The 26,821-nt window shown below is 51.5% G+C and overlaps 1 protein-coding gene across 5 annotated transcripts in view; it reads right to left on the reverse strand.

The window, feature by feature from the left end:
- The window catches only part of NOS1AP (nitric oxide synthase 1 adaptor protein), a 263,224-nt gene that overhangs the window by 38,342 nt on the left and 198,061 nt on the right, over positions 1-26,821 (reverse strand). For 3 of the 5 annotated variants that reach the window (XM_059146119.1, XM_059146121.1, XM_059146123.1), the window contains 2 exons: positions 26,272-26,345; positions 5,890-5,998 (listed from right to left, as the gene is read on the reverse strand). In XM_059146119.1, the coding sequence (XP_059002102.1) occupies positions 5,890-5,998; positions 26,272-26,345 (183 nt within the window). The remainder of the gene's footprint in view (positions 1-5,889; positions 5,999-26,271; positions 26,346-26,821) is intronic. The other 2 variants (XM_059146120.1, XM_059146122.1) reach the window with 1 other exon arrangement.

Raw genomic sequence — 26,821 nt, forward strand, 5'->3', positions numbered from 1 at the left:
GCCAGGCATGGAGCAGGACGCACGAGTGGCCTGCTGGGAAAGCAGTCTTCCCCAGGTCCAGAATCTGGCCCTTCTCTGGAATTTGCTAGATTTCTACAAAGTGTCACTTGGCCACATTTTTTTCTCGACAAATCCTGGTTGGTCTCACAAAAGTCCCCTGAAAGTGCTCGGCCACATGGATCCAATGTTCCCATCCAAAAGCCACTTTCCATCAGCAGCCCCAAAGCATTTGTGGGCTCTGAGTTGTCAAGACTAGGCCGGCAGTGGTCACTTTGATGTTTTTCAAAGCTGGGAAGGAATATCTAACCTCGGAGTAGCTCTCGGCCACAGATGGGGAGCACGGCAGCTCAGGAGAGTGCTGATTACAGGTGATTTAGTGAAACAGGCCTGGAATGGAAGCAGTCTAACAACTTGGTGCTACTTATTACCCTCTAGACACACAGAAATGCTTCTTTAAACCATTCCATTTATTCACGCCAACAAAGCCTCCACCCCCTCCCCGACCGCAGGCCATCCGTCTGTCCAGCACAGGGGTCAAGACACAACCAAAGGCTGTCTGTCCTCTTTAGTGTGCCTACTGGGGCTGCCAACGGCACACTTAATGGGTGTCAGTATCCAGGGAACCGCAGCAGCCACCAGGAACTAAGGCCACGTTCTCTGTGACAGTGGGCAGCGACTCAAAGGCACACGAGAGCCTGCAGTGGTGGCTTCAGGAAGACAGAAATCAAAAGGTTGATGCCCCCGTACTTGGCTGATCCAGAGAAAAAGTATAGCCTGTCCTGATTTTAGCTTCTCTTCCCATGTTAAGCGACCCTCTTATTGGTTGGCCCTGTTGACATGGGGAATCTTCCAAGTGTGACACACGCGTGAAGACTGGTAGCTATTTGTCTGATTCTGCAGCTGACTTAATGAATGACCTTGGGCACTGCTCCGCTTTTTGCTGTCCTGGAAGAAGGTGTATTTCTCAATCTGGAGATGATGAAATGAGTCCTCGGGTAAGCAAGGAAAGGGAGGAGCAGGTGCTCATCATGGATATGAAGATGGCAAAGGAAACAGTAAGAGGGAGAAACGTGGGGCACGCTCCTCCTTAGTCTACGGCTCTCTCTTCTCCACTCTCGTCTACTGCGCCCGCCCCCCGCACTTGAGACCTGTCTGCCACGTGCTTCTGAATTCTAGGGGTCTGAAGTCCAATAAGTCAGTTCCAGAATGGCCCCTGGTTCATGATTTTTCTCAGCAATAAAGTCCAATGCCCTTCCTTACCTCGACCTGAACTACCACAGAATCTGAACAACAAAAAAATAGAACTGAAGATCATGATTCTTTAATGTGCTTTTTTTTTAACTGTAGTAAAAGATTTAAGCTTATATCTATCAAATGATTGCAGTGTACAGAATTCACAATGCTGAAGCAAAAAAATATATTTGGACTTCAATACGAGGAAGATCCAAGGTAAGAAGGCTCTGAAATTGGAGATGGGTGAGGATTCTGTCCAACAGGTTATTGGATGGCCTTGATCTATAATCTGATTGAGGCAGCGCCCGGGACACCAGAATATTGCTTGTGATGGGGAAAGTTTGGTTTCAAAGTGAGTATGAGTTTTGACATCGACAGGACACGGGAGATCTTAAAATTTCCAGGTTCTTCCTTGTACTGCTGGGTTCTTCCTTGTACTCTGCTAGTCCATGAACCATAGGACCATAGAGAAAGAAGGCTGGGTTATAACCTCGCTACTAGCACTCACTACCCAGGTGACCAGGAGCAAGCTGACTCACCTTTCCAGGTACCGATTTCCCCATCCATAAACAGAGAGGTGTGGACCAGGTGAGTTCTGAAACCTGTGGTTTCTCTATTTTGACTTCCCAACTCCATCCCACTACCCCAGCATTTAAGACACACAAAAAAATGCTCTTCCCCTGAGTGTCAGACCTCCCTCTCCTTCATCCTCAACTTGGTGGGGCAAGTGACTTATTGTTTAGCCCACGACCGTCATCATCACCCCAAGTCTATCGCAAGCCATCAAGGACAGACTGTGAGACTTCTCAGCAGTGGGCCCTCATCTGACGGTGACAGCATTACAGGAGGAAGTCATTTCTCCTAACCCAAACCAGCTGAGCCGTGATGGCAGGCAAAATGATTTCAAGGAGCTGCCCGCGAAGAGAACGGAGCTTCCTACAGCTTCTGTTAATCACCAACACTTCACGCACTGACGCGCTATTAAGTACAGTCACACTTAATCAGGGCTGACAGCCTCATCCTCCTGGGGGCAGGAGGAAAAGACAGAGAGCGACAGCCACTGCACAGGAGAGGTCAAGAGGCAAGAGGCAGGAGGCAAGAGGCCTTGCACATGAATACTAGCGTCGAACCCCCCCAAGGGGGCTGGGAGGATGCCGTGGTCATTAGGAAACATCTCCACTAGAAGCTCTGGCGAGGAGAAGCCCCACTCCCAGCTCGGGGTGAGGAGGCGGAAGGCCCGGTTCTAGCGTCAGTGGCACTGTTGACTCACTGTGCGACCAATGGCAAACTACTTCCCTGGGCCCTTCCTTCCCCAACTATATGATGGAGTCAGTACCTACCCTGCAAAAACAGTGAGAGGAAAAAAAGGAAAATCTATGTCAGAGTGCCTTGGGTCATTCAGAGTTAAGGAGCTCTCCGTGTGCAAGTGACAAAGGCAGGAGAATCTCACTGCAAACAGGTCCTGGAGAACGAGGCTACTCCTTGTTCTTCAACTTCCTGATGGAAAACAGTACAATGGCGTGGTTAAGAGTCAGATTCTCTGGGCTCAGTCCCACTTGTTATGACTTATGCCCCTTAAGCTTCTGTTTTCCCATCTGGAAAATGAAGAGTGGACAAGGGCCTATCTCACACACCTGCCACAGGAATGATGTAAGAGAACTTGCATATAGAGAGTTTAGAAGAGTCACAGGCATAGCAGGTAAACAAAACAGATGACTTCCTTCTAAGCCAGAACCTGAGTGACCCGGGGTCCTGGGTGACCAGCAGGTGCTAGGCTGGCTTGCCACAGTCTTCTGCTGTCTAGCTCCTGACAAGAGCCCAAGAGGAGAACCACGCCGGCCGTATGCGTGAGCAACCCGCGCGAGGGTCCCCAGACCCAGAATCACGGTCGTGTGGGGGCACAAATGGGGGCCTCCAACAGGACAGCAGAGACGCCTCACCCCTGTTCTCAACCCACAGGAGAGACAGCTCTGCTCCCCAGGGTGAACGGGAACCACATGAGGAGACTGTCTGGGCCCTGGGTGCCCACCCTGGGGCCATGGTGTGATCCAAACAGTGATACCCCAAGCCCTTGACACAGCAAGGAGCTCATCAGTGGGTTTTCCACACTGTGAGCAACACAAAGGCTCTGGAGAACAGCCAGGCCCGCTGGCTGCCAGTCAAAAGATCTCCCGATCGACCTCCAATGCTCTGAAAACATCCCTGCAACACACGTCTCCTGAGGGCATGGAGTCCCCACACCCCCACACCCCCTAAGTTCCTATGACTGGCCAGTTAAAACTCTCACCCAAACTATTACCTCCCCAGGCCAGAAGCGCTTTACAAAACCGCAAATCACCATCCCTAGAGACTCACCGGGATAAGCATGTAAAACCTTGCAGGCGGGTCCCCCGCGCGCCCCTCTGCAGGCTTCGCTGCACAATTCACTTCTCCTCACTGGCTCTTCCACGCACACTTGGGCAGCAGCACACCCCACAGGCTGGCGATAGCATTCTTCCAGCTGCGTGGCTGCAGGCCAGCAAGGGGTCTGAGAACCCACTCCTCTGAGAGTAACAACCTCAGGAGCCAAGGGGAAAAGGGCCATGGAAAATAGAAGAGCCAGATCCGAATGAGGCCCGAGAGCTTGGAGACACGGGGAAAGCTGAACTGAGAGGGAGCCAGGCGACCGCTGCTTGTCACTGGGTAATAAGAACCTAACTCCGTGCTTTGCTTCAAGGTCAAAGTCCCAGTGGGCCCTGCCCCCCGAATCAGGTTTTGGCAGAAGGATGGGACGACCCCACTGTGTTTGTGTCACTCTGCTACATGTGATGGCAAAGCAAACAGAAGGAATGATACCCTTTACCCTAGGTTTCCCTGCTCAAAAGTCTTCCATTCTGACTCCGGCCAGTGCCTCTTCAGGCGACCGTGGGCAAGTCACTGCATCTCTCTGAGCTTCCGTTTAGTCATCGGGGAAACGGGGGTGAAAGCTACCTGCCCGAACTTCCTCACAGAGGTTTTGGAAGACTCCAGCAAGGTTAGATATTAAAGTACTTGGTAAATTATAACATGCCGTGTATAGCTCTAATAGATCCCAAGGCCCACGTGGTCCAGTCTCTAGACAAAATGGAAGTCGGATGGACAGTCGGGCACTCAAAATGAATTAAAAGGGATCGCAGTCTTCAGCTGCACCTGTCAAAGCACATTATGGGGAGCCGATTCTTAATTCTCAGGAACACTGCATTTCCCAGATCCCTTACACCTCCGAACTATAGAAGAGCCATTTGCCTTCCCAAGACCCCCGTGCTTGTCTGCGGCCCCTCTGGCTTCTCTCTGCCCCCCGCCCCTCTTCCTATCAGTTCTTCAACACGCAGCTGGACTCGGCCCCACTGACACACTTTCCCTCCACTGTACTATCATCTAGAAGTCTGGCAACTTGTGCATTTTCCTTCCACCTTTCCAGTTCTAGGTCCTTCTATCCAAATTTCATGATCTGCATTAAAAAGCCTGGGAACAGGTGGCCAAGGACACCAATCTCCTTAGAGGAAGAAGGTAAATTGGCAAAGCACGGGGGACAAGTCGGGAACTGGACACACACATTAGTGAATCACAGCCCCGTCACGTATTACCCTGATTAGGCCTACTTGACACAGTCCCTACAAATCCATTAAAGATGCTTCATAGTCTATGAAGTCATACAGCATCAAAGAAGGGGTCCCCAGGAAGGGATCTGGAAGTTGTCCTCACAGAAAGCCATGCTCTGTAGTTTGTGGCCAGAGCAGCAGACGTGTAAGGAATCTTAGAGGCATAAAGAAAGTGTTTTCTGAAATCCCCTCTGCAGAAAAATAGCTCCTAGGAGATTACACAGATTACAAAGCAAAAACATGATCCTGTAGCCAAATCAGTTTTGTGAGATGCTGGGTTAAACAGAGTTAAAGGAGTTTCTCGAACTTTAGGACTTCCCAGCAAATTCAAAGAGGATAATTTTGATATGGAACATTTTGGGTGGTAAATATTTTCCAGGAGACATTGTGGGAAACTCTGCTTTTGACTCACCTCCTTGTTTTATAGACAAGGAAGCGGAGACCCATAGGGGATAGTGACCCACATAACATCTCTCAGGGCTCTCGTAGAGAGGAGGGGCTAGACCCCAGGTTTCTAACTCCAGTTTTGTGTTAAATTCTGGAGAAAAGATAGAAATAGCATCTACCAAATTGCCAAAGTTGCATTTACTCAAGCATCAAGGTTACAACCCAAAAACAGCCACCCAGGACAGCCAGCCTCGCACACAGAGTCTCCACTAGCCTCCACATGTCATGACTTGTAGGCCCCTGATCGATATTCAGAATATGATAGAAGATCATTTAAGTCAACGCCGTGCTTCCTGCCTACCAAACTCCTGGTGCGATCCATCTGTCCTGTTCCAGAGCCCTTGTCCATCGGCCCAAGAACGCTCGAGATGTCCGCGTGTCACGGAGTACAAAGCTGAGATGAAACTGAAGGGGAAGTTCATTACACAGGGACACTGACAGACCACTCGGAAGGCTCCCGCATGTCACGCATGCAGAGCCACCTCGAATCTTGCCTCTCTGACAACAGGGAAGGGGTCAACACTGGGGAGGGGGGTTATTCTGGTTCTGTCAGAGGAAAATAAAAAATGACCAAAGACGGCCCATTTACCTTCTTCTTGGATTTAAAGACGTTACACCTGAAAATGTTGCTGGCACCGTCTCGGGCAATATAGCTGAAGATCTTCAGGTCCTGGGAATCATGAGAAACGTAGAAGATCCTACACGAAGAGGAACAGAAAAATGCACTGAAGATTGCATTAGGTTCAAATCTCCATCAAGGTAAACTCTGTTGAAGGGCATGCTGAAGACAGAGCTCGCCTCTTCCTACGAAGGCAGGCAGCACTTTCCAAAAGCATCAGACACTCCCCTGAGTGAGCTCTGGATTCAGAAGTGGGGGCCTGGGCGGGACACGGACCCCGTGCTATTGCTGGGCAGCAAATCTGTGCCGGGAGCTTGTCTGTTAGAAGGAAAAAAATTGTTACCATCCTTATCAGGGCAATGAGTCCACATCCTACTGATGGAAATGGGGGCAAGTTTCTGGACGCCTGTCCATGGGTCTATCCAGACGAGGGGAGTCGGGGAGCCGGTAGCGCGGGCCCCGCTGGGGGAGATGAAGACAGTCTGTGTGGTTATCAGAGTCCCTCTCCAGCAGGCCCACGGCCTCTACACGACTGTTCCATGGCTCCACCCATCCTCCCACCCCCACGTGCCCACTGCGGGCCGGGCGCTATCCCAGCAGCAGCAGGACAGACAAAAGCCCTAAAGCCACAGAGCTCACGAGCAGGGGATCTCCATCAACAACACGAGGGCTCTGAGGAAAAAGAGGCAGAATGGGGGGCAGTGTGTGGGGCGGCTGTTCTAGCCAGGGCGGGAGACCCTGTGGAGAGGCAGAGGCCGGAGCATAGGGAACCTCTCGGGGAGGCCCGTGCCAACACCACTGCAAGAAGTGGGAGCCGCTCCCATGAAAGCCCTGCGGCATCCAGAAGGTGCTGGAAGCATTCGCGGAACGGCCAGAGGTCACGGTGGCTTCAGTGGAGCTTGTGGGCTTGGTGACGGGGTCATGGAAGCAGCCAGAGGCCAGCACATGGGGGCCCTGGAAGGTCAGAGCATGTGCTCCAGGGGAGAAGAGGAACCCCTGGGGAGGGGTGCGTCTGAGCAGAGGACTCACTTCCTGGTGCTCTTTTCTGGCTGCTGGGGACAAGAGCGAAGACGGAAGGAAGGCTGAGGAAAGGGGAAACGTCGTAAGCAAGGCCCCCACTGGCGGAGTCTGAAGGGGTCTAGGGCAGGCTGCCGCGGGATCAGCCGCGTCTGAGCGCTGACAGCATGGGGCAGGGGAGGGGAGAAGCGGGGGCGCATCTGTGGGACCTCCCTCTCCTCATTCCCCGAAAACATCTCTTCCTCCATCGTTACTGAGACCAAGCCCTGCCCCCCACAGCAATCCTTCTAGGTGGTCCCCCACTGAGTGTCTCTGAATCGTCTCAGATTTATCCCGGTGCCCAGTAAATTGATGAGCGTCCTCGTAATTCTCCAAGCCAGCCGGGCCTTCCTTCTCCCAAGCCCCCTCTGGACAAGGGCCCCGGAGCATCAAGCCAGAAGCCTGAGGCACACCCACCCTTCCCTTGTTCTCCGTCATCTCTTGCTCACGACCCCGTTCTTGGCAGCCCATCTCCTCAGGGCGGCTCGGAAATGTGTTTTCTCCTTCTCCTCCGCGGTACGGCCTTACTTCACAGAACCTTCTTCTCTCACCTGGGTTTTTGCAACCTGTCTAGCATCTCTCTCTCTGCTTCCTAGCTCCCCTGGGGCCAACCCATTCTCTACCTTGCTAGCAAAGTGGTATTTTTAAAAACACAAACTACGTCTCATTATTTCCCTCTAAAACCTCACAAAGGCTTCCGACTGCCCGCAGAATCAAGTCCAAACTCCTCAGCATGGCTACCTCCCTGCTTTCGTCTTTCCCCAGAGTCCTGCCCTACACAGCCCTTCAGAACCAGTCACATACATCCACCTGCCTTTCCATCCGACAGCCTCAGTGTCCTTCAAGACGCGGGTCAGAGACGCCTTCCTGCCCACCCCATGCTCCCAGCAGGAGCTGACGAACCCCCTTAGGCTCCCCGTCACCACAGCACCTCCCTTGTACTCCAACATTTACGCCAGAGCTCCTGGAAGGAGAAAGGACGACCTCCTGCTGCCCCCAGCGCCAGCATGGTAAGGGACACCCAGAAGGTTCCTAATGCTCGCGGAGGAGGGAGGGAGGCACCGAGCCATGATGTGGTCTGCCTAGTTTTTCACTCCCCCTGCCCCCGAACCAAGGAAGTAAGGTCGGTTAGCGCAGCTGAATCACACACAGAACTCCTTCCATTTTTGAGTTTTTAATTACTATGCAACGCCCTATGGACTGGGAACGGGAATTACAACGGATAGGAAGGCAGAGCAGCTTGCCGACAGGACACGGGGACCAGGAAGGCGGCCGGGAGCAGCAGCAAGGGAGGTTAACATTCCCTGGCTGGACAAAGCACATTCCAGCAAATTGGAGGGCGGCCGTGTGTGGAGGCAGCCCCTGGGGACTAGCGGCAGGTGGTGCTACGCGTGAGTTCAGAGAGGTGCAGCGTCCTTATTAAAGAAAAATAACCACAGGGGCGCCTGGGTGGCTCAGTGGGTAAAGCTGCTGCCTTCGGCTCAGGTCATGATCTCAGGGTCCTGGGATCGAGTCCCGCATCGGGCTCTCTGCTCAGCGGGGAGCCTGCTTCCTCCTCTCTCTCTCTCTGCCTGCCTCTCTGCCTACTTGTGATCTCTCTCTCTCTGTCAAATAAATAAATAAATAAATAATCTTAAAAAAAAAAAAAAAGAAAGAAAATAACCACAAATTAAAAAAAAAAAAAAAAAAGAAAAGAAAAGATAACCTCTAGCTCACCCAAAATGTCTGCTAGTCAGAGCTTCGACCAGTGTCCACCAACACAGCCAAGCGGCACAAAGTTTTTCAAAGCGACCTCATTCACCAAGAAGTGAATAAACCAACAAATTAAGGCTGCAGATCCAAATTTCCAGGTCTAGAAACATATTCCAAGAACACTTATTTCTTCATATGGTTTTCTTAAAAACTGTGATTCTGGGGGCACCTGGGTGGCTCAGTTATTAAGCGTCTGCCTTTGGCTCAGGTCATGATCCGGAGGTCCTGGGATCGAGCCCCTGCTCAGCAGGGAGCCTGCTTCTCTCTCTCTCACTCCCCCTGCTTGTGTTCCCTCTCTTGCTGTGCCCCTCTCTATCAAATGAATAAATAAAATCTTTTTTTTTTTTTTTAAAGAAGAACTGTGATTCTGTGTGTTGGGGCAGGGGAGGGAAGGAGACCAATATGAGTGCTCCAGAGAATGAGGGAAGACTTTTTCCTCTTCTTTATCCTGAAGTCTGGTGCCATTTTGATCCTGCTTCCAAAAAGCAGCTCGATTTTCTCAACTTTCTGTGTAATTATCAAAGGTGGGATACCACAGGAGTTCACTATATAGTAAGACAGTAGCTCATTATACTGCAATGATGATTACTAAGGTTTTGTTAGGTTCTGTTCTCCCTTCAAATTTCTTGTTTTTATTTTCAAGTTCGCATACAATTCTAATTCTCACCTGCTAATGGAACTGTTACGCTTCAAAGCTATAGCAATAAACTCTTCTATTTTCTACTCATGAACTTACCATGAATGACTAAAATAGAAAGGGGATCTTGGAGCAACTAGATTTGGAGATTATCACAGAATTCAGGTTGACAGAGCACTAAAGGAACAGCGACCCACCACCAACACCTCCTTTCCTCGACTAGTAATCTAAAGTAAACTTATTTCTCTCAAGAGCACAGAAGAAAAACAGAGTAGCGCAAAGACACTTTGGGAGGTCATCAGGCCTGAATCCCACCCAGCGTCCCCGCCCTTCAGGATGTGTCCGCGAAGGGCAATTCATCCCAGTAGAGGACTCCCTTTCTGGGAGCTTCTCCTTACTTGGGCAATTTTTGCATATGTTAGTTAGAAATCGACCAACAGGAATGCAGCAGAGGGAAACAAATGCCGGCCCTTGTTGGGGACAGACCCTGATATCGGATATCGGCCGGGCTCGGCAACGGACTAGCAGGAGATCCCGGCTCCCCATGGTTCTGCGCCAGTGAACCAGGGATGATCACAGCACTGCCTCTCGGCCTGGGCTTTGGAGGAGGAATGCACCCAGAGAGGGGAGCCCCCAGCAGCAAGTGGTTATGGGACGGTAAGCGCCTTATTACCTCCACCCTTTGGGGCTTTAGAGAACAAGGCTAATCCTCTGTCCACAGGGCAACCTCCGGAATATTCAGAAACTGCTGCCACGCTTCATGTGCTCATTGGTTAAGCGATCCACTACCCTCTCTTTCGACAGTTCTTGCACGGCACCATGTCCGTGGCTTATGGCCCCACCAGGCTTGCACTGAGGGCTGCGGGTGAGAAAGATCTGGGTTCAAGTCGTAGCTTTTCCACTTCCCAGCTGTTGACCTCAGGCCCACCCCTCCATTGACAGAGCCCTTTCCATCCTCACTTGAATCAGTATTTACACACACACACACACACACACACACACACACACACACACACTCTCCATATTTAACACAACAACCAGCACACGGCAAGTTGCTTGCTTGGCAAACAGGAGTTCCCTCTTCCCTGTGAACTTTCCTGCACACCCCCAGCTCTCCAGGGACTCTTGCCAAGGACACGGAACTGCATCACATTCCCGGGTTTGCGGAGCAGGGCAGGATCTCCTGGTTGCTCCGCACTGTGGTCAGCTCAGACGCTCGAAGCCAATTAGCACGACGGTGCTCGAGGGCGGGTGTGTAAGCATACCTGGGTCATTGGTTTTTAGCACTGGTGCCTGGCGACCACGACTTCCTTTTCCGAGCTCTCACAGACTGTCTGTGTCATGATCTCTTGGAGGAGTTCACTAGTGTGTGATCCCTGGACGAAGACTTTCCTCCTTCATAAAAAGTGGCATGGAATGTCTCATGCTGGCCACCTTCTCACATCTCATTCGTTAGGACCTCAGGACCCAAGTACCTGAGGCTCAGACACACTTAAAGAAGGGACACCTTTGTCCTCATGGTTTTTAAACGTTGTTTTGTAAGTCTCCTATGTTCTAACATTTCTAGTTTGAAGATTGGATGGTGCTGCACTGAAGGAAGAAAAGGAAGAAAAATGGAACGGGCAGATGCAGAGAGAGGCCTGGCAGCTCCGGGCCCCGTGCTCCATCCCCTGTGCCGGTTCTCTTGTCCTTAGCCCCTTCCTAGAGCCCACTGAGCCAGGAAGCTCGGTCCATCGCGGCTGCTCCTCTGCGTTCACGTTTGCTTTTAAGCTCTGCCTGCCATTCCGTGTTCTTTTAAGGAGCCCCATATAAACATCTGGGTAGCCACCATGATATTTCTCCATGGGCTCCCCTCTTTGGGACCAACTGGAATCAGTTAACATTGCACTTGTGTCCACAAGTGCTCACCCCTCCCCGCCACTCCGGGTTACTCTGTCCCCAGCCTTCTCTCTGATAGGATGACCTCTAAACCGGCATGGCCTTGGCCCCCTGTGTGAGAGCTCCGTCCCCCGTCCTCGTCTCTGTGGGGATGGTCTGTTGACTATGGAATCTACTGGCTACAGAGAATGTGAAGAGTTTCGAGCAAGGTTTCCTGAGTCTGTGTACACGTCGCCCCACCCAGGACCCACAGCTGCGTCCCCCTCACACGGGCCCCCACAGCCTGTTCTGCTCACAGCCTGTGGGGAGGGTCTCACTGGCTGGCCTGGGGCCTGCCGCAGCCCAAACCACACATGGGGGTTCTAGACCACACATGGGGCCTTGGGCAGTTTTTTCCTGCTCTCCTTATCCTTGAAATGAGACTAAAAATCTCTCTCAGAGTTGTAAAGGTCTGGGATGGGCAGATGGAGAGTGGACGAGACGGGGGATGGGCAAATATTCCGTAGCCCATGTGCTGTAGAAATACTTTTAACCTGTGAGCCTGTGAGTGAAAGAACAAAGCGAAGTCACCCCTGGGCCCCTGATGTCACCATGGGGGGCAGGGCCTCGAGCTATAAGGGAGCAGAGGTTCTCTTGAGCTCTCAGAGCCGTGGGCGTTCCTAACCCAAAAGACACCCCCCAGGACAGAGCAGAATGGACCGTGGCTGGAACCATAAGCTACCGAGTAGCTTGCAGATGGCAGAAACAAAACTCAATGGGATCTTTTTATTTTTTTTTTTTTTAAGATTTTATTTTTGAATCGTCTCCACACTCAATGTGGGGCTCGAACCTACAACCCCAGGATCAAGAATTGCTTGTTCCACCGATTGTGCCAGCCAGGTGCCCCCAGTGGGTCTTCCAAGGCCAAAGCACTGGGAGAGAACAAAGCATGAGGTGAAAAGCACAGGGGACACCAGAACCGCCCTGCTGGGTCAGAACTGCCGAGGACAGCTCTGTCCTGAGAGAATCCCACGTCACTCCCACCCCGCAAGAGCAAGGACGCCCCCAGGCAGCCCAGCCACCCGCCCCCAAATGAATATGTTATCCTCCAAGCACCTGGGGGCAGTTTTAGGAGAGGTGCTGGTTTGGAGGGAGCCCCCAGGGCTTTGCTCTCAGAACCACACGAGGGTCAGAGCAGCAAGCACGCCCCCCCACCCCCGCCCCTCACAAAGGACTGGTGAGTCTCTCTCAGCCCGCCAGCCCTGCTACGTGAACATGTGTCCACACTCCGGTCCCTGCTTGTCACATTTTCTCCATGCTTCTGAGCTTTAATTGAATCTTTAGATAAAATTGACCTTTGTGGTGATCATTTTTCTCTCTCATTACCGTTTCGGTCAGATTAGCTTTTCCTCCCGCTGCGTTCCCAGGGCTCTCTATCACTTGGGCTGGTTTTCTTCTATCAGAAGTTCCTTCCGTTTCTGTCTCCTCCATCTCTCATTTTGGCCATTCTGGATGTGAGGCCTGCTCCCCTCAGACGCTTTCTCAGGCTGCTCTCTGGCGTGAGGGGACCACGATGAACTCACGAACTGCTCCCACAGTGAAACTGCTTACTTCACAGCTGTCCCCAGGGCTGGGACACATCACCCACGTCCCGTGTCTTAACAGACCTGCTCCCCAACGGCATGGTCCAGGGGAAGCCAGGGGTCACGCGTATCCAGGGTTACGACCGGGACTTCTCTTTCTGAGGGGACACAATCCAACCCATGACAGTTTCTGAGCCAGAATCTGAACCCCAGCCGTCTCAGCCAGGTTCCTCAACTTCTACACGACCCGCCTGTCCACGTAGCTGACCGCCGACCGTCAAACAGCCTCTGATTACTAGACTGTGGTGGTGACTGATATCCTTTTAGGCATTGAGGCCACCTCGAAACTGTGAATTTCCTTCTCCAGATGTGTTCCCAAGTCTTTGATGCCTCCACAGGTTCTCTCTGGCAGCCTATAAATTCATCCTCCCGTGGATAAGATTTCCAGGGGACACCCGGGGGAGAGGTGCTGGTTTCTCTGCGATCCCCGCCTGCGCACCTTCCACCCGAGTTTCTTCAAATAGACCAACCCGGGAATACTATAAATGCTCATCCTAGTTTTTCCAAAGGCTGTCAGTCCTCAGATGACCCACCTGGAGCTTCCTGGGACTCATGGGATTCATGACACACTCTGTCCTCTGCTCTAATCCACCCCCGCTTCCGCCATCACTTGCTCGGCACATGGGAACCCCCATGCGCCTGACGGGAAGCAAGGACAGGGCACCCACTCCCCTTCCAGGGCTTGGGGTGCCTGGCCGGCATGACCAGGTACTTTTCCTTCTCTGATTCCTCTGACCCACCTCCCGATCCTACATCAGAGAAGGTCCGAATCACAGCTCCCTTGAAGGCACATCACCTCAGGACTCAAGGATAAGAGAATGTGGTGGTGGGGCCGGCATCAGCACCCAAACCCCTCACACAGCCCAGGACAATCTGTCCCAAGACAACCCCCTCTCAATCACGATCTCCTGTTTTCTTTTTCTTCTTCTTCTTTTTTTAATCATATGGAACCATGTATCTTTACTTCCACGCCACAAACAGATCTTGGAACAAAATGGGGGGTTGGGAGGGTGGAGCGGACACATTCTTGATCTCATCACAATTCCCAATCACGTTTTAATGTCCTCTGTTTTCACTTTGGAAGTCTGGGGAAGGGCTGGGTTGGGGGGACTGAGGAAGCCAGGCACCAGGGTTGGGGGATGGGAAAAGGTCGTGAAGCCAGACTGTCCTGGCTTGAGAATTCTTTTCTTCCTGCCATGATGCTACAAGCTCTCTCTCTCTCGGCTGTCTCCCACTACCCAAGAGCAGCAGCTGAGGCAGTGTCGAGCCCTGGGGATGGTTCGGCATAACTTTAGTCTAAGAAACATGTATCTTACTCTGCCGACCCCCTCCCCAGCCCCACAGCACATTGTCTCGGGAGGCAGCACGGAGCCCAGTCCAGACTCTGACTTCAAGGAGCTGGTAGTGCTCCACAGTGGGGCGAGCACAGACCGAGGAGCAGAGCCCTGGGGACGTGGGGGACGCAGAGCTGGCCTGCTCCCGGGAAGGGCGCACTCGGAAGCTGCTGTCCCAGCAGCATCCTGAAGAGGTGGGTGGTGATGGGGACTGTGGAGGGGGATGCTTCAGGCTGGGGCCTGGCACGAAAAAGATCACAGGAGTCACCCAAGGTGTGTGCACTAGCGGACTATTTACAAAGGTCAGGGCAGAGTACAGGGAGAGAGGAAGACAGCACAGTCCCCAAGGGAGCCCTTGGCACCCCAGGGCCCCCGAAGCAGGACAGCAGGTGGCTGCCAGAGCCCAGAGAAGGAACCGTGTACCACCTGGCAGAGCCCTCGTGACGGGGAGGCAGCCCATGGACGGCACACACAGTCCAGCCGGCAGGCACTTGGCCTGGTGCAGAGCAGATCTGGATAAGCCAAGGAGAGGCGGCCGTCAGACGGGGCAGGGAGAACACCCCTCGCAAGGGAAACTGCCCAGAGAAGGCATGGAGTCAAAGAAAAGGGTGAGGGGCACGTGGGTCGCTCAGTCGTGTAAGCAACCGACTCTTTGTCTTGGCTCAGGTCATGACCGAGCCCTGTGTCGGGCTCTGCGCTGAGCATGGAGCCGATTTGGGATTCTCTCTCTCTCCCTTAAAAACAAAACAAAACAAAACAAACTGGGGCCCAGAGTTATGAAACAGCGCAATGTGCTTTGGCACCAGGAACACAGCACATGCAAGGGACCAGCAGGAGGCAAGGGCAGAGGGAGGTGAGGACAGCCCAGCTGTCCCTTCGTGAGCTCATGGCACTGATGGGGACTAGGCAGGGCAGTGACATCGTTGGTAGTGCTGGTGGTGGGAGGACGGACTGCAGGAGGACGTGAGCAAGAGAAGGGAGGCCAAGGAGAGGCTATACAATATGGAAGGCGTGGGGGAAGAGGAAGAATTGGGACCGGGGCCTTTGCAGGCCGAGGAGCTGGACTCAAGTCTTGGTCTTGCTGCTCCTAACTGTGAGACACTGGGCGAGCCTTCTAGTGGTCAAGTTTTCATTTCCTCATCCACAGACATACAAACCCTCAGGAGAGCTAATCTGGGAAGTCAGATGCCAAGCACAGGGCAGGGGATGGATGCAGCCTGGACTTGGGCAGTGCACGGTCTGGGCAACCAGGCTGATGGGCCCGAAGTCCAGGCAAGAAAAGGGGAAGCTCTAAGACAGCAGCAGTGATGATGGGTAGCAGGATGGATTCCAGAGCCATTTCCCTGGACATGAGGAGGAGGAGGAGGAAGATTCTGAGTTGGGCGGACAAAACACTAACTAGATTATGGGACACAGAAGCAGGAAAAGGAGAGGGCACAGGGAAGTGGTGTTGAACATGTCAACGCTGAGAGGTGACTAAAGCACTCAGACGGCCCTTCTGGTGAGATAAGTAGAAATAAGTGATCAGGAGAGAGGCCCAGACTTAGGAGCCACCAGGATGCAGAAGGCGATGGCAGCCATGGGAAGCAGGAGATCCCTCCTCGTAGTGGGTAGGGAAGGAAGGGAATTCTCAGGCTCACTGAGAATCCTGGTAATGGGACTGACTGAAACAAAGGGCAGAAGAGGGGGAGCCTTCAAAAAACACAGCAGGAAAAGACCAGGAGAGAAGAGAAGGAACACGAGGAACCAGCACACAAGTGTGGGAGGAGAGAGTCTCCAGAAGGAGGGAAGGTCCACGGTGTTCGGTGCCCTGGAGGGATAGAAGCTGAGGAGGAGGCTGCGGAGAGCCAGGGATTAGCACGTCAGACATCCCTGGCAAAACGGCGGCCAGGGCGGGCTTGGTGCGGGGTGCAGAAGCCCCGATCTAATGAGCTGAGCAACAAGCAGGGGTTTTGGAAACACACACCCCAAGAGCTATTACCTGAAGAGTCTGGCAGGGAAAGGACAAGCTAAGAAGGCGGGCTCCGGGAGCGCCTCCGCTCTATTGATGGCAAAACCTGAGCCTATTTATAGGCTCAAAAAGGAAGAAACAAAGCAGAAATAGCCGCAAGATCCAGGGGAAAAGAGAGGGAAAACGTTTCAAGATGCAGACAAGACGGCCAGGGATGGGGTCTGGGTGCAGAGCCCGCCTGGGGAGAGAGTCAGGAGGGCGCTCCCTCCGAAGCCGCCCGAGCTGCACTGGGCCTGCCCCGGCTGGTCGCCCTCTCCGTGGCGCGGCATCCTGGCAGCCAGGCTGTCCTGATGTGTGCGTAGGAGTCGGAGGCGTCTGCGGCTGAGGCAAGAGCTCGGGAAGATTTTTTTTAGTCACGTGTCCTGGTTAAAGTGAAGGCTGTTTTAAGGGCTCCCACCTGCATTTTACCTGCAGGCTAATTCCTTCCCTTCCCGCGGGGCGAGGACACCTCCCAGACGCTGGACATGCATCCAAAGGAAAGCACGTGCAGCCAGAAAAAGTCGGTGGCCGTCTTCTTAGAACCAGGAGGGACACTTCATTCATGCTGGCGGCGGGGGGCGGGGGGGCGGGGGGGCAGGAGGAAGAGCGTCTCCCAGAAATTCATGAAGGGGGCGAGGGGGAAGCATGGCGGGAGGCCCAGCCAGGGACGCAGCAGCCTCTCCTGAGACCTGGGTTACACGCACTTGCCGCCCGTCTCTCGCAGTGAACTTGGCCAATTCCTCCGCGTCAGCTGAGGCAACTGCCAGGCTTAATTGCTTCCTGAGGGCTCTGTCCTTCCCACCAGTGAACAAAGGCAACTGGGAGGGATTGGGATTTAGCTCTTTTGATATTAAAAAACAAAACAAAACAAAAAATACCAAAAAACTTCTTACAAACATAAAGATAGAGGTTTGTGTTCACATATTGTGTTTATACACAATGTGCTCACCCGTGTTTGGACATCAGGACCAACAGAGCAGATGGGACCGCTGGCCCGCCGCCCGGACAGCTCCTCCGGGAAGGACACGCACCCGCAATACCCCAGCCCCAGCAGCCAGGACCCCCTAACGATTAAGAGGTCACGGGAGAGGAGACATCCTGGCAAGAAAAGCTTGGAGCAAAACAAATGAGGCAAAAACAACAGGGCAGCGATGTGCTCGCATGCAGACGGCACCCATCGGGGTTATTCTTGGAGGCTCTTCTAGCTCTTCCCCTCCAAAGACCCCTTTATCGAGGCTATTGTTAAAGCCAAGAGGAACACATCTACCCTTTATTATGGGTTCACTCCTCCCATCCACTCTCGGACGGTTTTGAATTATCAGTAAAAAACAGTAACAAACTGGACAAGACATAAGTCAAAGACCGAGATGATGCACAGAAAAAGATGCCCCCGCCCCCAGCAGCAGTAACAGAGGACAGGGCTGGCGTCTCCTGCCACCTTGAGGAAGGAGAGAGTTTATTTTCAGAGGTGGCCTTGGCTTTGTGGTGAATCCCACAACACGGCTGGCTGGCTCCCTGAGCGGAACTGAGCAAGGTCACATGACTTCTGGATCCTCGGTGTTCCCAAGGGCAAGGCTGCCTTTTGAACAGTCATGCATGTTCTTGATGTTAAGCTTCTTATTTTTTTTATCCCCTTCCCCAAATAAGGTATGGGTGGCATTCAGTGCTCCACGTAGGTCTACAGGTTGGTTGGTTCATTCATTCGTCCATCCATCCATCCAATCAACCCTAGATAAAAGTCCATAGAAAAGGTACCCATCTCCTGGGAATTTTGCAAAGATTTAACAAGAAATCAGTTCCATTCAACAAACATGTATTGAGCACAATTACATGAAGACAGCAGTCATGGGAGCACAAAGAGGAGTAAGATGTAGTTCCTACGATGAACCAGAAGACAGAGAAACAGAATGAACTTAAGGACTAGATAGCCCTGGGGTCCAGAGAAGAATCGAAATCAGATCTCCACCGTGGGAGCAGGGTTGAAAGCAAGAAAGGATTCCTCGTGGATGCAGCAAACCTTGGGATTCTCGTCCAAGAACTTGACAGACGGGTAACTGAACCCAGAACACCTGACCAATCATGGTCTGATCACGATGGCCACCAGCCATTGGGAAAGGCTGGAACTTCCCCACAGCTGCTTCTCAGGGTCTCCCAATAAAGGCTGTGGGGACTCACAGACAACCCAGCTTTTCTCCTCCCGTATTTCCTGAACTCTATGCAGAGCCCTCTGGATCTCCCAGCCGTGCTCATCTCCGCGGTCTGAGGTCTGTGCTAGCAGGAAAGCAGCCAGGCTCATGACTAGCTCTACCCTTCTGAGCAGTAGTGCATCACCTTTTCCTAACTATGCCAAGATGCAAGAGGGATCCCTGGGCTTCCCAGCCAGAATTGAGAGACAGGGCACTACACACAGCATCTGGACTGGTGTGTGGTGTAGAATGCCCAAGGGACCACTGTGGGATGAGCTGGGACAGCACCTGACTACGATGATAGACCCGGTCTCTTAGGACTCATCAGACAAGGGCCACAGCTCTGGAGCGAGGGCAAGCTTTACTTGCCTTTGGAGTGAAGGGTGACTGCACAATGGCCCTTACACCCCAGCGTCACATGCAGACCCTGTGCCAACCCTCCCACATCCAAGTGAATCCCCAAACACCTAGGGTACCAAAAAGCTCGTCCTATGCAAACTCCCTTCCCCTTTACGTGATTGGAAACCCACCAACAAAAGACTGGTATGGTTTGAAGAGGCAGTGCCTCTAAACAATGGGCAAGTGCCACTTGGGCCGACAAAATAAACCCCATGAATCACTCAAACACTAAATTATTAAGCAAGGTAGGTTTTCCCCCCCATCCTCCTACAGAAGGACCTCTAATGATAAAGCTTCCCTGCTTGAGAAGCAAAATATTCAAAGATAACTGACAACGATTACTGGCACTCGCAGGTCTTACCTTGGAAATGATAAACCACAGGCCTCTGTGGTCCACAAAGTGGACCACAAATTCAAAATTCTGCAAGTATGTACAGGAAGGCTCTGTTCCAGGGACAGAATCCAGTTGCATCAGACTCTCCGAAGTATGTGCGCCCCGGGAAAGATCAAGACCATCCCACGGGTGCCCGGGCCAGGGTCTACCTGGTAGCAGCGAAAGGGGTCAAGGGAAGGGGTGCTGGCTTTGCTCTGCCCACACCCCCCCACCAGAGCCTCGTCATTGCTCTGCAGATTCCCTTTGTGCCTTCCCTTTACCCATGTGAGGAGGAGAAAATGAAACAGAAACAGAATTCCAAAGTAAGCAGTCACTTAGAAGTGGAACAGGGACCAGGCCTGGTTTCTCTATTCCCCTAGTGTTCCCTCCACAGGGTGATTTCCTCCCCGGTAGACAGAGTTTAATTAGGTGATGTTTTCTAAAGTTGGCCTAATTGCATCTTCCATCGTTCGTGTAAAAGATGTCTAAGGCTGGGCACAGAGACCCCAAGCCAGAGGTCCAGCTTCGCTCATGCTGATGGCCCCTCAGTTTTCTGCTATTTGCTACCTACCAGCTTTGCAATTCAGGCTGCCAAGAAGGGCAGAGCAGAAGGCCACCGAGAAAATAAGGAAGCTTACTGGCTGCCTGCAATGGATATTTCAGCACCAACCGCCCCAGCTTTGTCACGTCGCATCTGTGGAGCCCTACTACGTGGCCCCTTGCAGACCCCAGGGATACAGCCGTGCACAAAACACAGCGGTTCCTGCCTTCGCACTTAGAGTTACTATGATGCAATTTGCCATTCTTTTGCCTTGATTGAATTTGTTTCTTTTTAAAGGTTTTTTTAAAATTTATTTGTCAGAAAGAGAGAGCATGAGCAGAGGGAGCAGCAGGCAGAGGTGAAGGGAGAAGCAGACTCCCCGCTGAGCAAGGAGCCCAAAGCGGGGCTCGATCCCAAGACCCTGGAATCAGGGCCGTGCCCCAGGCAGACACTTAACCGACTGAGCCACCCAGCTGCCCCGAGTCCTATGTGAATACGGAGGCTTCCCAAGCTCAGGGGACTTTGCCAAGCCCACAACGAGGTAGGCAGGTTATGCAGAGCCTGCTTCCGAGGAAAGCTAGAGGATGGGAACAGATAAAGAAGGAACAAGACTATGTAAGATTGAAAGCAAAGGAAAGGCAGGCAGAAACACCAAAATAAGAGGAGAACGGAAAGGCAGGGGGTGGGGGGCACCGAAGCAGCAGCAGGAGGTGCACGGGGTCTGGAGAGGTGGGGTGAGCGCCAGCAAATACGGAGCGCACAGTCTCTGCCAAGGGTTGGAAATCAAAGTCAGACTGCAAGGAGCTTTAGGGTGACAGGCACCGGGCCTGGGAGGGAGCTGAGGGTGGACAGATGTGCTCCTGCACGGGGTGGCAGGGTTGAGGGAGGCTATTTCAGGATAGGAGGGAGAACATGTTGGCAGGGAGAAATGGGGAGGCTGGGGAAGGGTTGGCCACAGCCCATGGGGAAGACACAAGTGGAGCCACACCCAGAATACAGGAGGGCAGGGCACAGAGCCACGGTGGGCCACGACATGAAGACGGGGATCACCGAGGGAGAGGGAGGGTGTACGGCGCCCACAGGCAGAAGCGGGCGAGAAGGATGCGGCACAGAGTGCAATTAGTACCGGGGCGAATAAGGGATTGCAGAGCGGCCCTGGGGAATGAACTGAAGCCAGATAGCATGAAAGATATGCCCTTTACCCTCTTAGTTCGTAACTTTCACCATGCGTAAAATTGAGTAATTCCTACTCATGCATACGTATGAAGAGGCACTGACCATGGAATGTTCTAGCACTAGAGGGAATAAAAGCATCATCTCTACATGAAACACGACTCGCCGCAGCCATGAACACTCCCATCCCTCAGACAAGCTGGCTCAGAAAAGACAGCAGACGTCGGGGAGAGATCTCCCGTTCCGAGGCCCAGCAGAGGCTCCTGAGGGACGAGGCTCAAAGGAGACCTGGTGCACGAGCACCCAGGTCTGCTCCGCCTCCGCCGACCTTCCAGGACTCCGGTACCCGGGGCCCTGCCACGTTCCCGAGACAAGGGAGCCACGGGAACGTGTGCCGGGGCTTGAGGGGGGACTTGGGCATGCCAAGGTTTGAAGGGAGGGAACTTAGAGAGCAGGATCGTCTCTGTCGGGGAGGTCTTGGTCTGATTGTGCAGGCACAGCCTGGATATTGGAGACCTTTAAGAATCCCGAGAGATTTTGTGGCTCCCCAAAATGACAGTGGTGGGTAATTACTACACAGTCTATCTTCCCTCCTAATTACGGGATGCCGCCTGTGTATTACAGGTTAGGGTAGTATCTGATTCCATTAGGAAAATAATGCTTAGAAATTATACACATTTTTAAAACCTTCTATTTTAATCCCCACGGGAACTTGTCCTTCTGCCTTCAAAGGGGTATTATCGCTTTTAAAAACATACAGTTGCTTGGTCTCCGCTGCTCATTTCCAGTTTGTGGCATGGTGGTTCTCCCTTCTTTCCCTACCGAGAGACCAGTGGACCCTTCCCCTCCTCTGATGAAGCTCCTGGAGGACTCACTGTATCGTCCACTTCCCGAAGGCCAGCCCGCCTTCAGCCTTCGCTCTCTTTTAGGGTGGCTGCCTCTTTTCGCTTATTTGCAAGCCTCTAAAAATGCTGCCTCGGGGATTTTTCTACCCCACTTTCCCAAAAATAAAGTATGAGGGGATACGTTCAAAAGATTTGGCTCTTAACTTCTCATATATATATTTTTTAAGATTTATGTACTTAGAGACAGAGAGAGAGAGTAGGTGCAGCGAGAGAGAACCTTCGAGCAGAGGACTCCCCACTGAGCACAGAGGCCGACGTGCGGCTCCATCTCACGACCCTGAGATCACGACCTGAATTGAAATCAAGAGTCAAGATGCTTAACCAACTGAGCCAGCCATGCACCCCCAGAGTACTCTTTACATTTTAAAGATACTGTTTTGTTACATCTGAAAAATTGTTTATAGTTCTTCTGTTTAAATCATGGTGTGAGTTCTGGCTTCCGAGGGGACTCGGACTGATTAACCACTGTTCTCCACGGTGCCGAGCACGGCGAACACCACACGCCGGAGCTCCCCACACATCCTCGTCTCCCTTCCCCAGCTAGCCCTGAATAACGGGTCTCAGACTTGCTCAAAATCAAAGCGTGGCTCAAAGACAAGGTCCCCAAACCAGACCGCACTTCTTCTCATGTCTGATCTCACCAACTACTTGCATGTTAATTAATGACATTTCTGAAGACTGGCTGGACAGCTTATGGGGACCCTCCCTGGTTTGCTCATTTACACTCAAAAACCGGAGAACGACTGCCAGCCTGGCCCCTGAAGGCTTCAGGTCAATTAATTTACTGCCTTTGGTTAAAAAGAAGGATTTTCATTTTACATATCTGGCCCCTAGAATCAGAAATCTTCGGGGGACTGATTATTCCTCCAGTGCCCAGTAAGACTGAGAAGACACCAGGGCAGGGGAACTGCATTTCAAAGGCACAGGGACTTCTATAATGGTACGACCACTCCAGGGCTGTTTTTTAACTTTGGGGGGGACAAAGTATGCCCATTAAACCAGAAAGAGTAAAGTAAGCACGTTAACCAAGGAAGTGAAATCTGAAACAAGGAGAAATTAAACACGAAGCCTTCACTTTTCAGGCCGAGTCCTGTTCTGTCCAACAGCCTTGGCACGCCAGGGACCTGGATGGAAATGTGCTTAGGACACTCACACTTAACTTTAAAGTTTAAAATTTCTTTGACGTTTTTTACCCCACACGAAAAAGCATGTTTCTTCTTAAAAGTAAAGGTAAGGCAAAAGCTACATCTTACTGGTGCTCATTGAAAAAAATCTTTGAAAAAGAAGAACAGCCAGAAGACAGACTACCGAACCTGGGATGTTTCTTAGGCTGCAGCAAATACGACACTGGATTCTGGCATCAAGATCAGCAACTGGGTGGACGGACCAGAGCACAGAGTTCGAAACAAACTAGCCCGAGAGGGAAGGCAGATTTCCACCAGAGCTCCTTCAGCAGAGGGAGAACAATCTTTCAACAAATGAGTCTGGAACCACTGGATGCCTGTTTGCAGGAGGAAGAACGAAAGCTTTGATAGATGCCTCATAGCATCTTAAAGAAACAAACTAAGGGGCATCTGGGTGGTTCAGTTGGTAAAACGTCTGCTTCCGCTCAGGTCAGGATCCCAGCGTCTTGGGATCGAGTCCTGCTTCGAGCTCCCTGCTCAGCACCGAGTCTGCTTCTCTTCTCTCTCAGGCTCTGCCTGCTTGTGCTCTCTTTCTCTCTCACATGCTTTCTTTCTCTAATAAATAAATAAAATCTTCAAAAAGAGAGAGAGAAGCCCAGCCAGACTTGGAGAAAATATTTGCAAACCACACACCTGATAAAGGATATGAATTCACAATTTATGAAGAACTCTCAAAATTCAGTAAGAAAACAAAATAACCCAATAAAAAAATGGGCTAAGATTTGAACAGATGCTTTACAAAAGATACAGGAATGGCATGGAAGATGAAAAGATGCCCAAGGTCATCAGTCATTAGGAAATGCAAATTAAACCCCCAGTGAGATCTTAATATGCATGTATTGAAGGGCTAAAAACAAAACAAAACAAACAATACCAGATGCTGGCAAAGATATGAAGGAACTGGAGGTCTCAAACTCCACTAGCAGTTCTACCACTTTGGAAAAGTTTGGCAGTTTCATTAAAAAAAAAAAAAAAAAAAAAAAAAAAATAGGGGCACGTTGCTGGCTCAGTTTAGCGTTTGCCTTCGGCTCAGGTCATGGTCGTGGGGTCCAGGGATCGAATCCTGTGTTGGGCTCTTTGCCCCTCAGGGAGTCTGCTTTCCCTCTCCCTCTGCCTACTGCTCCCCCTGCTTGTGCTCTCTCTTTTAATCACAAATAAGTCTCAAATAAATTAAATCTTTTAAAACAAAACCAAAAAACTACCAAGAAAATAAACTAAAAAAAAAAAAAAAAACAAACAAAAACCTACCATGTAATCATTCTACTCCTGTGTATTCACCTAAGAAAAATGAAAGTGTATGTCCGTATACACACCTGTATTGAAGAGCCATATAAGCTTTTGTTGTGATAGCCTCAAATTAGAAACACTAAAATGTCCCCAACATATGAATGGCTGAGCACATCGAGTTATACTCATGCCATGGAACACTATTTAGGAATAAAAACAGATAAGCCACTGATACATACAATGACAAGTAATGATCTTTACAATAACCATGCTTAATGACAGAAGCCAGGCCCAGAAAAAGGACACACTGCACGACTCTATACAAAATTTTAAGAAAACACAAACTCGTCTGGAACAACAGAAAGGAAGAGAGTAGTTGCCTGGGCATGTGCAGGCAGGAGGTTGGGAGATCGGACAGGAAAGTGGAAAGGTGGGTGGAGAAGATCACAAGTGGGCACACGAGGAAACTTGTGGGGGTGACAGAGACTCACCATCACGACTGAGGTCATGGCTTTAGAAGTGAACACAGGTCAACATTCACCAAATTAATCATGCTAAATATGCTCCGTTTTTGTAAGTCAATTACACCTCAAAATAAAACTGTTATAAGACCTAAAATTGATATCCTGTATGGATTATGTTGTTAAAGCTTTGGGGAAAGTCTTTTCTTTCAACCCAGAAAAGGTTGATTCAAGTCCCCGAGCAGCATTCACAATGAGCTGGCTTTGTATGCGTACGGTGCCCCTGTGGGAAAACAAAACAACACACCCAGAAATTCTTCCTTTTACAAAAGGAGAATGACAGGGGCTCATCCATTCAGATCCTGCAAGCCCAGTTCTGATGCGATCTGTTTCCCCGAAGCCTTTCCTTATCACTCAAGTAGAAAGTGATCATTCCCTCCTGTGAATCACTGTAACACTTAAGTTAATTTTCAGATATTAGTTGAGTGCATTTCTCCAACCACCCATCGCACCTTTATTAAATGATGCATCTAGGCCAGACACTGGCTCGGGGCTGGGAATACGGAAGTGAGTCGGGCACAGTTCTCCCCCTGGAAGAGCCTCATAGTCTACCAGCAAAAGACCTGAAGTGACAGTAACACACGATAACACTTGTTTCCACAAACATATGAAAGTACAACAGGGACCCAGAGAAAGAAATTCACGTTGTCAGACACATGGTCTTGCGTCTCAGTGACGTGCTTCCCTCCAGACTAACACCCCCCAAGAGTAAGGGACCATGACTGACTCACTCGAGTTACCCACCGAATCACCCAGCACAACACCCGGCCCGCGGGGGTTCACATTCGTATAATCCCTTGAGTGAATGGAAATTTCCCTTCCCAGGCAACCGCTCTGACTAGAAGGCAGGGCCACCATGTTGCCCACTCGGCAATGGAGTCCCAACCTTTATCCATTTTGCCGACCAAAGCAAGTCAATTGACCCTGGGTTCCCCCAAACCCCAAAGGAAGAGCTGATACCCATTCTGCCGGTGAAGAAAAACAGGAAGGAGGTAGGGGTGCGCTGGGGTGGCGGGACGCTCGCTCAGCAGAGTCCGGGACACCAGAGGGACGCGGGTGAATCGAGGTCCCGCGGTGGGTGCGAGGGGGACCCTGGCGCTCGGGACTGTGACCCCCAGATATTCCTCTGCCCAGGGGGCACACATCTAACCTCTGAGGAATCCTACCGGTCTCCTGAAGGCAATTTCTAGGGATTATACGTGTGACTTTCTGCGTTCCCAGATCACAAACCCTTTATCTGCACTCAGTTTCTGAAGGCGCAGAGGTGAACAGATAGGCAATTATAAAATTTCAGTCAAGATAAAACTAACACGAGCTGGAAAAGTCTCAAATGACCACCAAACGATGAGGACTAAAACACCAAGCAGAAATCCTCCTTCATTTCTAGACAGTGCGATCGAGCCTAAGAAGCATTTCCCTCTCAGCCTGAACGATAACGTGGATGTGCTTCTTGTACTTACATGTATAGAAACAGCAGGTCCAGAAGGGAAGAGCAGCAGAAATTTAGTGGAATTTATCTGGCCCCACCAGCCCGACAGCTCCAGGGGCCAGCAGGCGGAGGACGGGGCTCTTACCTGTAGATGGGGTCCTGCATCACCAGCATCTTGCTCTCATCCCACGTCCACTCCTTTTTCTGCAATAAAAGAAGCTGTAAATGAATAAGTTAGGCTTGTCCTTCACTACAGAACCAGGGCACACGTAAGCTACTAATCGTTACGCAAACACATGCCTCCGCTCCTGGCCTGACTTCTGAGGCCAAAGGACAAGTGGGAGATGTCCTGTCTAGTCTGGGCAGCTTCCTCGAGCACTTTAAGGAGAGTCTCCCTCTGGGACACAGAGGGCAGGTCGGAGCCAAGGCTGCTGCCACCCCTCCGAGGACCACAAGTGGACTCCAAAGCAAAATTTCACGGAGAGATCACCAAGGGGAGAAAAAGAGACTACACGTCACTCCAGAGGAGTGGGAGCAGGAGGAGGAACACAGCGGAGAAGGAGGCAGAGCTGTGGGAAAGCCAGCTGCCAGCCCCCTCCTTAGAGGGGAGCTGGGGGCACCCACGCCTGGAGAGGTTACTGGTACATTGTAGCTACCCAAGAGGACAGTCCTGCTGCCCGTGAACCTAACTGTGA

This window comes from Mustela lutreola, chromosome 14, assembly GCF_030435805.1.
Source record: "Mustela lutreola isolate mMusLut2 chromosome 14, mMusLut2.pri, whole genome shotgun sequence".
In the NCBI taxonomy this organism is placed as follows: domain Eukaryota; kingdom Metazoa; phylum Chordata; class Mammalia; order Carnivora; family Mustelidae; genus Mustela; species Mustela lutreola.